Consider the following 13,887-nt stretch of genomic DNA (forward strand, 5'->3'; position numbering starts at 1 on the left):
TCCAATAAGATTCACTATAATATAATTAGCAAAATCCTATCCATTTCTTTCCTCTTCTTCCTTAAACAGAATGGGCACGATACCAGTTTGTAGTCCAAATGGCGTCCTCCGTAATCTTCTTTTGCCGGATGCACCTCTTTCCGGCCTGGGTTCCTTTCAGTCGAAATCCCGATCCCTAGCTTCCTACCGGCGGCGGTGGAAGATGAGTGGAACTATATTCTCTTCGAAGCCGTTGTCGGCTGAGCTCTCCGCCGCCGAGCAGGAGTGGCTGAAAAAGCTCCCGGATAAGAAGAAGCCGCTTTACTCACACAGCCTCCCCTGCATCGAGGCCTGGCTTAAGAAGTTAGGTTTTAATCAGAGCACAACTGACCGTGCTACGTGGTTCATCGAGAGGCCTGATTGGCACGCACAGCTCTCGCTTGACGTAACGGATCTCTACATTAGGTCTGATTTGAGCTTCATTTCTTCTTTTCAGCTACTTTTTGATTGAAAGAAGAAGTTTATCTGCACTTCTCATTATTCATTTTTTGCAGCTCTAGGTCAACAACAATGTAGGCATGCATTGTCGGAATAAAAATAAAAAATTGGGTCGAATTTATCATACGTGAAGTGTTGCGTCTACCTTTTGGGGATGCAGGAGGTGTATTTATAGATCAGAAGTTCATTATCTTTTTCATATATTAAATGCCCCACTTGTTTGACCAGGAACTAGGAGGCGGTTTGATTGTAAGATTTAACCAAGTTCTAGCAGGGATTTAGCTGAATCTGTCCTAATGATTTTCTTGAATCACGTAAATTTTACTACATTTGTATTTCTCATTTTCCACCCGATTAATATCCGGATGTTTTAAATTTTTTGGGAAGTAACATTTACATTTCTTCTCTTCACTGGGTATTTTCTTCATTTCTAGGTTGCCTGGCTACAAATAAAATTTAGTAAATTCTATAAATCCAAATTTAATAAATCTTTAGAGGATTGTAATATAAAAACTATTTGACATGACAACTCTTAAAATTTGTTAAATCCTTAGAATATTTTATTATTTTGTGTTAGGTTTTAAGATTTTGAGAGTCAAACTCAGTACATTTGTTTAATTTTGTGTATGATGGGAATCAATGGATCATGGATTTAATTAATAATGAAGTTGAAATAAGATTCAGCAAAATAATAGGTTTTAAAGTCCCCAAAATTTTTTTTGATATGATTTAAGGTACATCTTGCTTAAATAATGGATCTTGTTTAAGGTACAAATGATTTAAGATATTTTTGAAACCTAAATTTTAATTGTAGCCAGGCAACCTAAAAATTGGTCTATCATGCCAATAGGTACATCTTGCTATATCAAAATGATGTACCTTAAACTAATTTTGTACCTTAAACACAAAATTGAATTCATAAATCTCATTAATACACCTCCTGTATCATAATTGCTCAATTTAAATCTTTGGATCAGAAGTTTTATGCTGATTAGTTCTGATTCATATCCAAGTTACATAAACTAATTTTGTGTATGATGCAGGAGGTGTATTTATGATAAATCTATTTTTGTATTTAAGGTACATCTTGCTTAAATCTCTAAGGTACATCTCGCTTAAAAGATTTATCATAAACTCATCAGCATAAAACTTCCAATGATTTAGGTTTCAAAAATATCCTTTGATTGGCATGTAATAATTCATAAATTTAATAGTAATTTCATAATCTTGGAGTTCCTTGGCTATATTTATTATCTATCATGCCAATAAGTTTATGAATTCAATGCCTCTAGAATTTACTATTAAATTTATGAAATTATTTTTGAAGCCAAGGAACTCCAAGATGATACCTGTCATGTAAGAGGACCTCTTTGATTTATGGGTGAGTTTCTATGTAGGAGAATTATTATTTCTTCATTTCTTAGATGTAACTTGGATATGAATCAGAACTTTTTTTCTTATACCATCAAACTAAACCATAAATCTTGCTTTGTTTGGCTGGTATAAATCCTGCACCAAATTTTAGTTACAATGTAAAGATCTTTACCATTCCTTGACATAGATTACTGAGTTTTTTTTTTTTAATTAATGGATTTAGTATGGAATATGGATGACAAATTTCAAGGGCTTGAACATTGTTGAAGTCGTCATTTTGATTTTGTTGCAAAAATATCCTTGGATGGCTCAACATGAGACCAATAAATAACATGATTCTATCTTAATGTTTTAGCACTAATGAAAGCACAAGATGTTATTAAATAACCTCCATTATGACATGCCTTCTTGGAGTGGCATTTGGTTTTCTGGAAATTGTAGATGGTCATTCCTTCTATGGATTGGAAGAAGATTAGTATTCCTTCTCATTTTCTTCTTAAGTTTGGTGCAGTCTTCTGCAACCTCATGCTGCCATTTCCACTTGTCTTTTCCATCATAGCTGGACGTAGTTGAAGCCTTTATTACCAGAGGCGGAAGGTTGTGGTAACAAAGTGTAAAGAGATGATGTAGCGCATGAACTATTTAGTTTGGTTCATATTAGATTGAACAATTCAACTTTAGATAAATTTTGTTGGAGACCTAGCCCCAAAGTGCTTGTTGATCATCATCCAAAATATTTCAAATGTCCTTGCCTCAGGTTTACTTCATTTATAACTAATGTGGCACAACCATTGAGGCTAAGTGGTGCAACATAAATCATTTGATTGTGTTGAGAAATTAGGGCGAAGAAAAACAGGAATCGACACAAATCCAGAAGAAAATAAAGAGATTTAATGAGGTTCGACAAAGATGTCTACGTCCTCGGGAGCAAAGCGGCGGCTTTTCTTCAATTCAGAAAAGAGTACAAAATACAAAATTAGCCCTAGGGTTACAAACAGACATATATATAACCTTGGAGTACAATATGTAATTACAGAATTACCCATGTACCGTACCGTGGAGCGTTGCCCCCGCACCCCCAACCCATGTGACGAAACTCCCCCAATTGGATAGATTTTTTCGCTCCGCTTTGCTGCTCGCTTTGTTCCGCTCCAGCATCTGTCCCCCATATGGTGTATGAGTCATAATTAAGAGATTGTTGTGTACACCAATTAGGCATTTTCATGCCATTGATTTCTTTAGACTTATTTATAATTTCGAGTGCTCTAATTCAAATACCTTCATTTTACCCTCTTACCATTTTTAATCTTCATGGACTCACAGATTCACGTTACGTAGAAATAAAAATCTTAGTAGGCCAAAATTTGACAAACAGAGATGAACCCCTAAGAAGCGAGAAAAATTTGCGTACGTCTCGTAAGACGTACGCAGAGCTGTGTACGTCAGTAGGTTACAGGGAGAGTATTAAGGGGTTATATCAGTGTTATATCCCATGTAACCTCCCTGTAACCTACTTGTAACTTAAATGTACTTTCTAGTATGTTTCACGCTTCTGTAACCTTTTGACGTACACAAATTTTTCTCCTAAGAAGCAAGGTGATTTTTTAGATTGACTTTGCTCGTAGTTCCATGAGGATTGTCTAGAACGATGTTTTTGGAGTGTTCGTGGTTTATGGATTTTTTTTCTCAAATCTGGACTTATTCTTCCCCCCAGTGGGAAGCAAAATGCACCCTAGGTCAAGATGTTTTTTTTTGTGCTTGCTAACAAAGATTTCCTATTATATGAAGCATGTTTGTGTCACAAAAATTAGCTGTTTAGGAGGGGGCTAAAACCAATTTTAGGAGGGTTTCCATGGTGACCACCTTGGAGTGTTCGAGATTGGGCGAGCCCTATTTGGAAGAGCAAATACAACATGGAAGACTGGATGAGTTTGTGAATCTGGTGGATGGTAATGGTGATAGACGATGACCCTAATGCATTCCAAAATCTCATATGGACCATGAAAGTGAAGAGAAGTTTAGAAAATTTAATTTGTTGTTTGAAGTATGTTTTGTAAGGTTGCAATTTAATCAAACCCTTTTCAGCTGATTGGAATTGAGGGTACCAACGATACTTACTTGCTTATCACTTCATCAAATTTTGTGTAATAGCCAAATTTTGTTTAAGTTGTATGATGGAATCCTTATTAATGAGAAACTTGTTGACCGATTCCTCTGATGAGAACTTTTAAATGTTAGGAAAAGTATTTGGAGATAGTTTGCCACAAACAAGATGAAATAGAGTGAAGTTGGTAGAAGTGTGATAAGAGGTATTTTGCTATAATTTTACCCGAGGTAAAAGTTGTAACCAAGTAAATGGTGCAGCCATGGTATAGCATCGAAGATATTATTCTACAGCCAATTTCATAATCTCTGTTTGACCATTAGTTTTAGAATGATTGGCTGTGCTAAATTGTAAATTTACACACAAAATGACTCATAAAATGTTATCCCCATCAGATATAACCATAGAAGGGAATGAGGAATGCCACGAAGTTTACAAATATCAATAGCAAAAATAGATACAAATGTAAAAGCAATAAATTGAGCAGGTAAAGGAGAGAAGTTTGCGTATTTAGTTAGTCTATCTCTGAGTGTTTTATTTATCCCTTCACGTATGCCAATTACTACATGGGTGTCTCGCTCGTTGTATTATTTGATGCCAAACAAGCAGCTCGTTGATTGTGTTGCAGACAAACATCCCACTCGTTGCATTGATTGGAGACAGATATGTAGCTTTTTACATACATTAGTGAAGATGGCATAATATCAAAGATTACGCCAAGCAACTCATTCAGCTGTCACATGTACTTTGAGCTTTGCCATCATATATTTGTTTCGGAACACTTGGTTTTGTCGTTGCTCATCTGTTCTACATTTCCTTATGATGCGTGTTGTATCCAACAAGAATGTTCTTGGCATCTCCATCCATTTATTTTGCTTAAGTGGCATGTTGTATGAAAGTTCTTGCAATTGTTTGTAGGTGGAATTTTTTTTTTTATAAATTTAAGGCGCATTTAAATATATATCATGCAATTCGTATGTATTTGCATATTAAAGTTCTATATTTACATGCATAGCATCCAAATCTTTAACATCAGATAAAAAATACCTCTACTATTTAACTTTTCAAGTAAAATGCACCTTTTTATGCATATGTTTATGACACCAAAGTTTTTTAAATGTAAATGTGAAAGTTTTGGTGTTAGATATATAAGTACAAAAAAATTGTGGTGTGTCTATAAATTTCCCTAAAATTAAACCGCTAATGGATACTTGCAATTTAGCTAGGTCATGATTTTTTCCACTACTAGAGTTTTCCTATATTCTTCCCCGATAAAAGCAGTTCGCACTCCATGTTACTATTGATAGCTATGTCTATAGCAAAACTAAGATCCAATATCAGTATGAATTCTTACTATTCATGAGAAGCGACAACACTGTGCTATGTATTCAGTAGACTTTGAAAGTGTTGGTTCTGGTTCTAGTGATACATGTGGACATTACACTGCACATGCATTAAAGTTTCATTTGGTTTGTTTGTAAATGAAATAATACTTCGCTAAATTAGTGATTTTATTTTGACTCGTTTTTTAGTTCTAAAAAGAATCATCATATTTTAGGGAGTTTTGTGAAAGTTTTGTCCAGTTTGAAATCAAGTTAGTGTCTAACTTAATCCTGAAAAGAATTCGATTTGCAAAGGAGAGTCTCAAAATGATCTCCCGACTTAGTCTTTTGATTCATTTTACTCCAGGAGTTTATAAAAGTGTCAATTTAGTCTCTAGTCTTTTTTAACGGGGCTAAATAGTCTTCCATAGGGACTATTTTAGCTAATATTAAAAAGAGCTTGAGAACTAATTTGACACTTTTATAGATTCTGGAACTATAGCCAGGGGACTATTTTGGCACTTTACTCATTTGCAAAAGGCATGTTTGGGATCACCTTCTATTTTGTTTTTAATCTATTTTATTTTTATTTTGTTTTATGTTTTCTGTTTTTAGAAAATGTATATGTTTTTAAAAATAAAAAAAATATATAAAACATTTTTGGTTGAATATTTTTTATTTTTTTAAAGAAATAAACTATATTTTTTATAAAATTGTTGGGTCCATGTGCGCTTCAATATTAAGCTTTGTCTCCCATGGCGTATACGACGTCTTCCTTGCTCTACCTAACGCGAAGAATTACATGTGGGTGAGCGGCGGCGGGCGGCGGTGATGGAGGGCAGTGGGTGGCACCTGTGGCTGGCGAAGGCTGATGGAGCCTCGCACAGGTCATGTTCCGAATAACATGTTTTTAAAAAACAAAAACACAATTTATGTGTTTTTGATATTTTAAAAATAAGTCATATGTGTTTTAAAAACAAAATTAAAACAAAAAAAGAAAAAAATGAATAAACAAACATTATTTTTAGGTTTGTTTTCAATTTTTTGTTGCCAAAGTATTTGAAAGTACGAGTTGTTTAAACTTAAAGTCTCCGGGCTGATTAATCTAGCCCTCCTTGCTCCCTGCTTATTATCTTTTAGAAACTAATAACATAAAATCTGCAACTTTTTTATGAAAAAACTCTTATAATATATATGAATTCAGTTTTTTTATTCTTCTGAAACTAAATACGTTTTTTTTCCCTTTTTTGCTGTATATATTTGAATTCTGTTGGATCCGAGCTTTTTTGCTGATTAATAATCATCGACTCTTGATGTTGTTTTCTTTGATTTGGCTTCGCGTGTTGAACTTAAGGTACTTGAAAACTGGACCTGGTAACCTTGAAAAAGATGTAGAGAGAAGATTCAGTTATGCTTTGAGCAGAGAAGACATTGAGAATGCTATTCTTGGCGGGCCATAGAGTAGGTATATTTCAGTTTAAGGGAATTTACATGCATACCACACAATTCTTATATATTTACATGTCTGACGCCTAAACTTTCATATATACATACATAACACCGAAGTCTCTGTCATCACATCAAAAATACCACTAGCACTAACTTTTTAAAAATGATAACACTTTTTGTTGCATAGACTTTTAATACCAAGGTGTTATAGATGTAAATTTCAAACTGTAGGTGTTAGATATGTAAATTCGTAAGAATTATGTGGTGTGTATGTAAACTTCCCTTCAGTTATTTTTCTGTTCACATTTTAACTGTATTTTATTTTCTACACAAATTTAGTAGAAAGAAAGGTAGCTTCAAACTGCTGTGATCAACACATTGTATATGATTTCAGAATTGGAGCTTACTAGGGGGATGATGAATCACGATTCAGGATATGATTTTCTGCATTTATAGTTCATTTTAGATAATTCATTTCAACAGAACATTCTCTATTTTCTTGTTGGATCACAACATTTTATGATGTATTTTGATGATGCTCGGTTTGTTTACATTCATGAATCCTTTTATTATAAATTTTGATCCCAAATGTCTTTGTTCTCTGTTCTCTCAGTTCTCTCAGTGATTTCTATGTTTCTAAATCTAGTTTTTAGGGATCATTCTTGAATTTGGTACAGAATGTTATCTGAATAACAAGTTATAAATGTATTTCAACTGGAGTTTTGTGTATGCAATGAAGGGGATGATAATTTATGGGATTTAATTATCATCCTATAAAGAAAATGCTCTATATGAGAGGTGGAATTCTTCACAATCAATATTGAAATCCACAGTGGCAAGTGAATCTATGTTTTACTTGTTTTTTGCATGCCGATTTTCTTTCATATATTCATTGTTTTTTCTTGTCTATTTGTTTTGTTTGAAAAAGAATGCAGTGCAAAAGAAGTATAGTGTATTTGAAATATTTTGCAGTTGTTTGGTTTGGTGTAAGGTAGATGTATAAATTTCTATTCTTATGTTTTATTTGAAGAAAAATGAAGTCAATGTAAAATATGCATAACAATAGATGTGGCACTGATCAGTGGTTACGACTCATGGCGCCTACTATAGGTGGTCGGCTGCCGGCTGTAGTGGTTAGCAAGCTGTCATTGGCGGTAGGTCGACGGTCAGTGAGCAATGATGACAACAATAATGTATTTAAAAATCACCCAAATCTAACTATTTAGAATACACCCGGTTTGAACCGCATGGTCCATCTAGCTTTGACATTGCATTCTATTTTCATTCAACCAAGTGCTAGGATATTGAAAATCCCAGCATTTGATTTTACCTTACAACACTAATGGGGGAACCGAACAATCTCTCTCTTTGTGTTTGCATTAAGTTCAAATCATAAATGAATGGCTAAGACAATTAAAATTGATTGGTTCGAGTTGAATTTAAATATATATTTTTATTCTATATCAAACTAAAGCAGCTTAAACTAGAATTTAATTGGTTTGATATAATATACAGAATCTGCACTTTTATTTATTTATTTTTTTAATCATATTATATCAAACTAAAGCAGCTTAAATTAATCTGCACTTTTATTTATTTATTTTTTTAATCATATAAAGAATTAAATTGAAAAGAGTTTATCTTTACTCACTAATAAAAATCTTACAGCAATCATAATTTTAATATAAATATTTTAATTTTAATATATAAAATGCAACTTCAATTTGTCGAACTTTATAATTTTGAACAAGCAATTATAATTCTAAATTATATTAATTTGTTATCATATCTATCCTTATAAATTCGCTTAACACATTATTATTACATCATAAATGCCTCCTAAATGGAGTTAAAAATACTAATATTTTTTCAATTTTTAATAAATTATCAATGAATTATTGGTGGTACAAGTAAATGGATTAATTCGATTGTTTAAAAAATCATATTATTTTTTTCCTAGTGGGGGTAATTACATATAATTCGATTGTTTAAAAAGTCATATTATTTTTTTCCTAGTGGGGGTAATTACATAAAGAGCACAAGAAATATTGTTATTTACAAAACTAGCCTCATCTTTCATATATTTTTTAAATTTTCACGCAATTATTAAACAGCATGATAACTCATATTTTTAATTTTTAACAAATTTTTAGTGATTTGATCACATGTAAATGCATACCCAATTATCTCAAAAATGAAATTAAATTAAATATTTTTATAGTTCTCTAATTTGCGAGCATTTGGTCTCTACTGGTACAGTACAGAAGGGATTCGGATCGAAGTATCATCGGATTGGGGTTTTCCGCATAAGATCGGCAATCGGAAGTGGCTTCGTCGGTAAAAAAACTGACCTCTATATTCCGGCGAGAAAGCACGACTTAGAAGGCGGCTGCTGCTTCTTCTTCTTATTAGGGTTTTGTGTGAGCTTCTGTAATTAGTTGACGGTTCAGTCACTGTTATATGAACCTTATCCTATCAAGCCCTAATCTCATGGACCAAAAACTACTTCTTTCATCACAAGGAGCAAGTCTTACTGCTCCTTCACCCCCTTTTCTGTCTTGTTCGTTCTCTTCTCCTAGTAAGGCCTTCACCTCCGTCAACAGCCGTCTCTCCTTTCCCACTCTGTCGTCACCTGACACCTCATTCCTTGGTCAAAAGCTCATCTTGGGGAAGAAGACGCTTCCATTTCAGGCGGATAGGCGACGGCCTTTTTGTCCGATAGAAGCGGCTGTTAAATGGAGAAAAGAGATTCCCTTCGATAACGTTATCCAGCGTGACAAGAAGCTGAAGCTGGTGCTCAAGATCAGGAACATCCTCGTGAACCAGCCTGATCGAATAATGAGTCTTAAGCATCTGGGTAAGTTCAGAAGAGATCTTGGTCTGACCAGAAAGCGCAGATTCATTGCTCTTTTGAAGAGATTTCCGGCTGTTTTTGAGATTGTTGAGGAAGGAGTTTACTCTCTCAGGTTCAGGATGACACCTGAAGCTGAACGGGTTTATTTGGAGGAGCTGAGAGTCAGGAATGAGATGGAACAGTCTGGTATTGTGAAGCTCAGAAAATTGCTAATGATGTCTTTGGACAAGAGGATTCTCTTGGAGAAGATCACACATTTGAAGAATGATCTTGGTCTTCCACCAGAGTTCAAGGAGACAGTTTGTCGGAGGTACCCTCAGTATTTTAAGCTCGTGGCAACCGATCGTGGTCCAGCTCTCGAGTTGACTCACTGGGATCCAGCTCTGGCCGTCTCAGCCGCTGAGCTGGTCGAAGAAGAGAGGAGGATTAGGGAGGTGGAAGAGAGAAACTTGATTATAGAGAGAACTCCCAAGTTTAGAATGGTGAAACTTCCTAGAGGCTTAAATCTTTCTAGGGGTGAGGCAAAGAGAATTTCTCATTTCAGGGAAATGCCTTATATATCTCCTTACTCAGACTTCTCACACTTGAGGTCTGGCACCCCTGAGAAAGAAAAACATGCATGTGGTGTGGTTCATGAAATACTAAGTCTCACGCTTGAGAAGAGGACATTAGTGGATCATTTGACCCACTTTAGGGAAGAATTCAATTTCTCCCAACAGTTGAGGGGAATGTTGATCCGGCATCCGGATATGTTTTACGTGTCCTTGAAGGGGGACAGGGATTCCGTGTTTCTTCGTGAAGCCTATCGTGGCTCGCAATTGGTTGAAAAACATAGGTTATTGCTGTTGAAAGAGAAGATGCGTGCTCTTGTTGCCGTCCCAAGATTCTCGAGAACCCCAAGAATGGCGATTGTCGAGACAGACAATAACGCAGCATTGGAGGAAGACGACGATGATGAAGTTGATTCTAAAGGATGGTCTGATGTGGATGACATCTTAGCAGAGGCTGATGAGTCAGGAGATGAGTTTGATGAAGATGATTGGAGTGATGAAGAAGATGAAAACCCTCCGGATTTTGATGATATTGATAACTTAAATTTTAAAGAAAAGGAAGTGGAAGCTGATGATGCTCCTAAAAAATCTGGAGACAAAGAATTTGTTCCTGCATTTCCGGATGGCAGTCCTAGAGAACGTTGGTAATGGTTGTTTAAAATAGATTTTTTGTTTGCATGAAGGACGACCTATGAGAGAGGAAGGAAAGGGAAGGTGCAATCTTTTTGTTTAATCATCCATCGGCATATGTAAGTATCACCTTTAGTCTTATTGATTTTTGTTGTTGAGTCACTCGCACTCATTTATAAATTTCATTATCTTAAAACTTAGTTATGATGCATCTCTTAGCTTATAGTAACATGCAATTGTTTTGAACTACAATTGAGAAAGGCTTGACAATGTCTTCTTGTTTCACATGTCGTTGGTTCATGAAGGTTGAGCTCATTTTAGTCTAATGGTTGATGAGTAGTGATTTATCATACATGTTACTTTTCTTAAACTGAAATTATCTTGTGGATAGTTACTCTTGTTTGCCCGTGTAGAGTTTGGCGTTACGAGTTTCAAGTGCAAGACTAAAATTGTCCTTTTCTTTTTAAAATCATTAAAACTCATGAAATGCATGAGCTCAAATATTTAAGATTGTTTGGTCCTCGAATGAATGCATCATCAAAATTAGTACATTAGGCGGTTTCAATTGTATGATAAGTTAGTTGTGCTTTTGTAGTATAGAGACTTTCAAGTGGTTTATAATGAGACAAAATGAGCTGTTGATGATATATTGTATTTAGTGAATCATTTTTAGTAGTGAAATGCATGAGTAAAATTAAGCATTTGAATAAGTTTCTATTTACCATTTGATCATTTATATTTTTTTTTTACTTTTTGTATGAATGATTTAATTATTATGAAAATTGATGAAACTCGATCTACATGTAATTTTTATGTTATAAATCACAATCAATGCATGATATTCAATTTGAGTGCAAATATAAACTTAAGTGTAGAATAATCATTGTCCTTTTGGGAGGAGGAAAAAAACCATTATTCCATATATGTATGTATGTATGTACGTACCAAGCAAAAGTGCAATTCTAAATCTGTAAGCTACTGCGTGTTTAGAAGTCTGTTTGGGCGGTTGCAACTTATTAATAAGCTATCGCGCAACAACTGTGGTAGGAAGCTGCTGCAGATAAGTTTATTGTCTATTTGTTTTTGGTAGTTTAAAAACAGTTGTGTTGCAGTTGTTTCTGGACAAATGATCATTCTGTCTCTGTATTATAATAGTGTTTACAATAGAACTATTCATATTAGCTCATCATATACTTGAAAACAAATATCTAGTTCGAACGTTACAAAATAAAAATAGACAAATCACTAAATAGTGAGTAGCACGACTATCAAAAATTAAAAAAAGACTATTAAAATAATAATTAATATGAGGATAATAGTATTTTTAGAATGTAGCTGGTGTATCTCACAACATAAACCATAGTTCAGGGAAACACGCCACGCACAATCACTATCAGCTGTCAATTCCTCCAACCCATATGCCCGTCTAAAGAAGTCTCAGTTTTCTCGTCTTATCATCGGACACCTGTAAAACTATCTCTTATAGCTATGTGGTTGTCGCGAAGTAAGGAGCATGGTAATCCACAATAATAGTTCAATCCTTTGGAGGTCCCAGAAGTCCGCGAACTCTTCTTTTTTGAAGGTTGAACACAATAAATCACAAATCCTTAGATGCAATATTAGTGAAAAAAAAATTATAAGTAATGATGCTAGTTTTACTAAACCCTTAGGTCTCTGATAATATAACATAAACCAATGAATCTGTCACTTCCAAAAGACAACATACATTAAAAATAAAGGATTTTTGGTTGCCTTCAAAACACGTAATACCGAACTCGTATGTGTCACATATGCATATCACCAAACAAAAAACCATCGAAAAGAGCATAAAAAAACCACAAGACTGAAAATATGAGAGAAACTTGGTTGCTTTCATTGGGATTTCACATGTGACAATAATCAATATCGACAAATAGATAATCCAAAAGAACCCCCCTAAACCCTAAACCCTAAAAAAACCCTAAACCCTAAATCTTAAACCCTAAAAAACCCTAAACCCTAAATCCTAAACCCTAAAAAAACCCTAAACCCTAATGTCTCGTCACTGACCTCGAAAAAATAAAAAATAAACATGCAATAATGTATATCTTAAAATGGTCTGCACGGATCTCGAGGCAATCCAGTAGTTGGCCACATCACTTCAATCAACAGACTAAGCTTTTTTCACCTTACTTCAGTGACTGACTAAGCTCACTTTCTTGGCTACCTCACTTCAATTTTTCAGCAAACATGGACATGACAGTTGCATCGATCTCAAGACAATCCAACAGTCGAAATAAAAGGACTAAAATATCTTTTGCTTCTCTCTTCAAAGCATGTCCAAATATTACATTTGAACTCTCATATCTTCTATAAATATGAGGGTTTCATGATGTAAAAGGGACGCTTTTGGGGGAGGGGGATCACAATTGTAACGCATATCTTTGATGAAATAAAATTGGTCCACGAGCCCGGGAACACCCCATTTTCCCGTCAGGGGAAGTCTTCCTCTTCTCTCTCTTCCTTGCCCATTCTTCTTCTCAAATCTCTTTTCTTCGATCCAATACATTATTCCTTGAGCATGATTTGTCGCTAAGATTCAGATCCAACTTCCTAAAAGGTGTATTGAGTGTGGATCGTGTTGTGAACAAGGAAGCGAGCTAACATCGAGAGGAAAGTCCTCAAAGATACTGATAGTCAAGAACACACAACGGGAACTTTCACAAAAGCGGATTCACTTCCTTTACTACTCATCACCGGCGATCTCTTAGAATCGTCTTCTCTTTTTCTGTATTTCCCCATAGATCTAGTGGAAACTAAGGCAACCCATACTCCCAACACCTCTCAGGCATCCATCTTACGTCACATCATAGCAGCCATGAAACTCTTCTCCCCACAAACTTTACAAGCCTCCTCAAACTCCCCATGCCTCTTCTTCCCAGGCAGACTGTACTTTCATTCTCCATCGCTTCTCAAGCTACGAGCTTTCTCTCCACTTCCACCTCCAACCGAGGCTTTCACTTCCTCTCTCTCTCTCTCTCTCTCTCTCTCTCTCTCTCTCTCTCTCTCTCTCTCTCTCTCTCTCTCTCTCTCTCTCTCTCTCTCTCTCTCTCTCTCTCTCTCTCTCTCTCTCTCTCTCTCTCTCTC

The 13,887-nt window shown here is 35.1% G+C and overlaps 2 protein-coding genes across 3 annotated transcripts in view; both read left to right on the top strand.

The window, feature by feature from the left end:
• The first annotated feature begins 54 nt into the window (after positions 1-54).
• LOC110025637 lies at positions 55-6,738 on the top strand. Of its 2 annotated transcripts, none has more exons than XM_020726217.1 (2): positions 55-444; positions 6,632-6,738. In XM_020726217.1, exons 1-2 carry the CDS (start codon positions 71-73, stop codon positions 6,735-6,737), a joined length of 480 nt encoding a protein of 159 aa, XP_020581876.1. In that variant the 5' UTR covers positions 55-70; the 3' UTR covers position 6,738. The 2 variants fall into 2 exon arrangements, with proteins under 2 accessions (XP_020581876.1, XP_020581877.1); XM_020726218.1 differs by lacking the exon at positions 6,632-6,738 and adding an exon at positions 534-839.
• A 2,225-nt stretch (positions 6,739-8,963) lies between these two features.
• LOC110025643 (protein ROOT PRIMORDIUM DEFECTIVE 1) overlaps positions 8,964-13,887 on the top strand; it is a 24,735-nt gene continuing 19,811 nt past the window's right edge. The window contains exon 1 of the mRNA XM_020726228.1: positions 8,964-10,880. Coding sequence (XP_020581887.1) covers positions 9,187-10,779 — 1,593 coding nt within the window. The 5' untranslated portion in view covers positions 8,964-9,186 and the 3' untranslated portion in view covers positions 10,780-10,880. The remainder of the gene's footprint in view (positions 10,881-13,887) is intronic.

Source organism: Phalaenopsis equestris, unplaced genomic scaffold (genome assembly GCF_001263595.1).
Source record: "Phalaenopsis equestris unplaced genomic scaffold, ASM126359v1 Scaffold000320, whole genome shotgun sequence".
NCBI classification, from domain to species: Eukaryota; Viridiplantae; Streptophyta; class Magnoliopsida; order Asparagales; family Orchidaceae; genus Phalaenopsis; species Phalaenopsis equestris.

What these genes read in the sequence shown, in the direction of transcription:
- LOC110025637 (XM_020726217.1), top strand. Translation starts at nt 71, where the DNA reads ATGGGCACGATACCAGTTTGTAGTCCAAATGGCGTCCTCCGTAATCTT. An exon ending in GTAACGGATCTCTACATTAG is followed by an intron (nt 445 to 6,631) that starts GTCTGATTTGAG and finishes GTTGAACTTAAG; the next exon opens with GTACTTGAAAACTGGACCTG.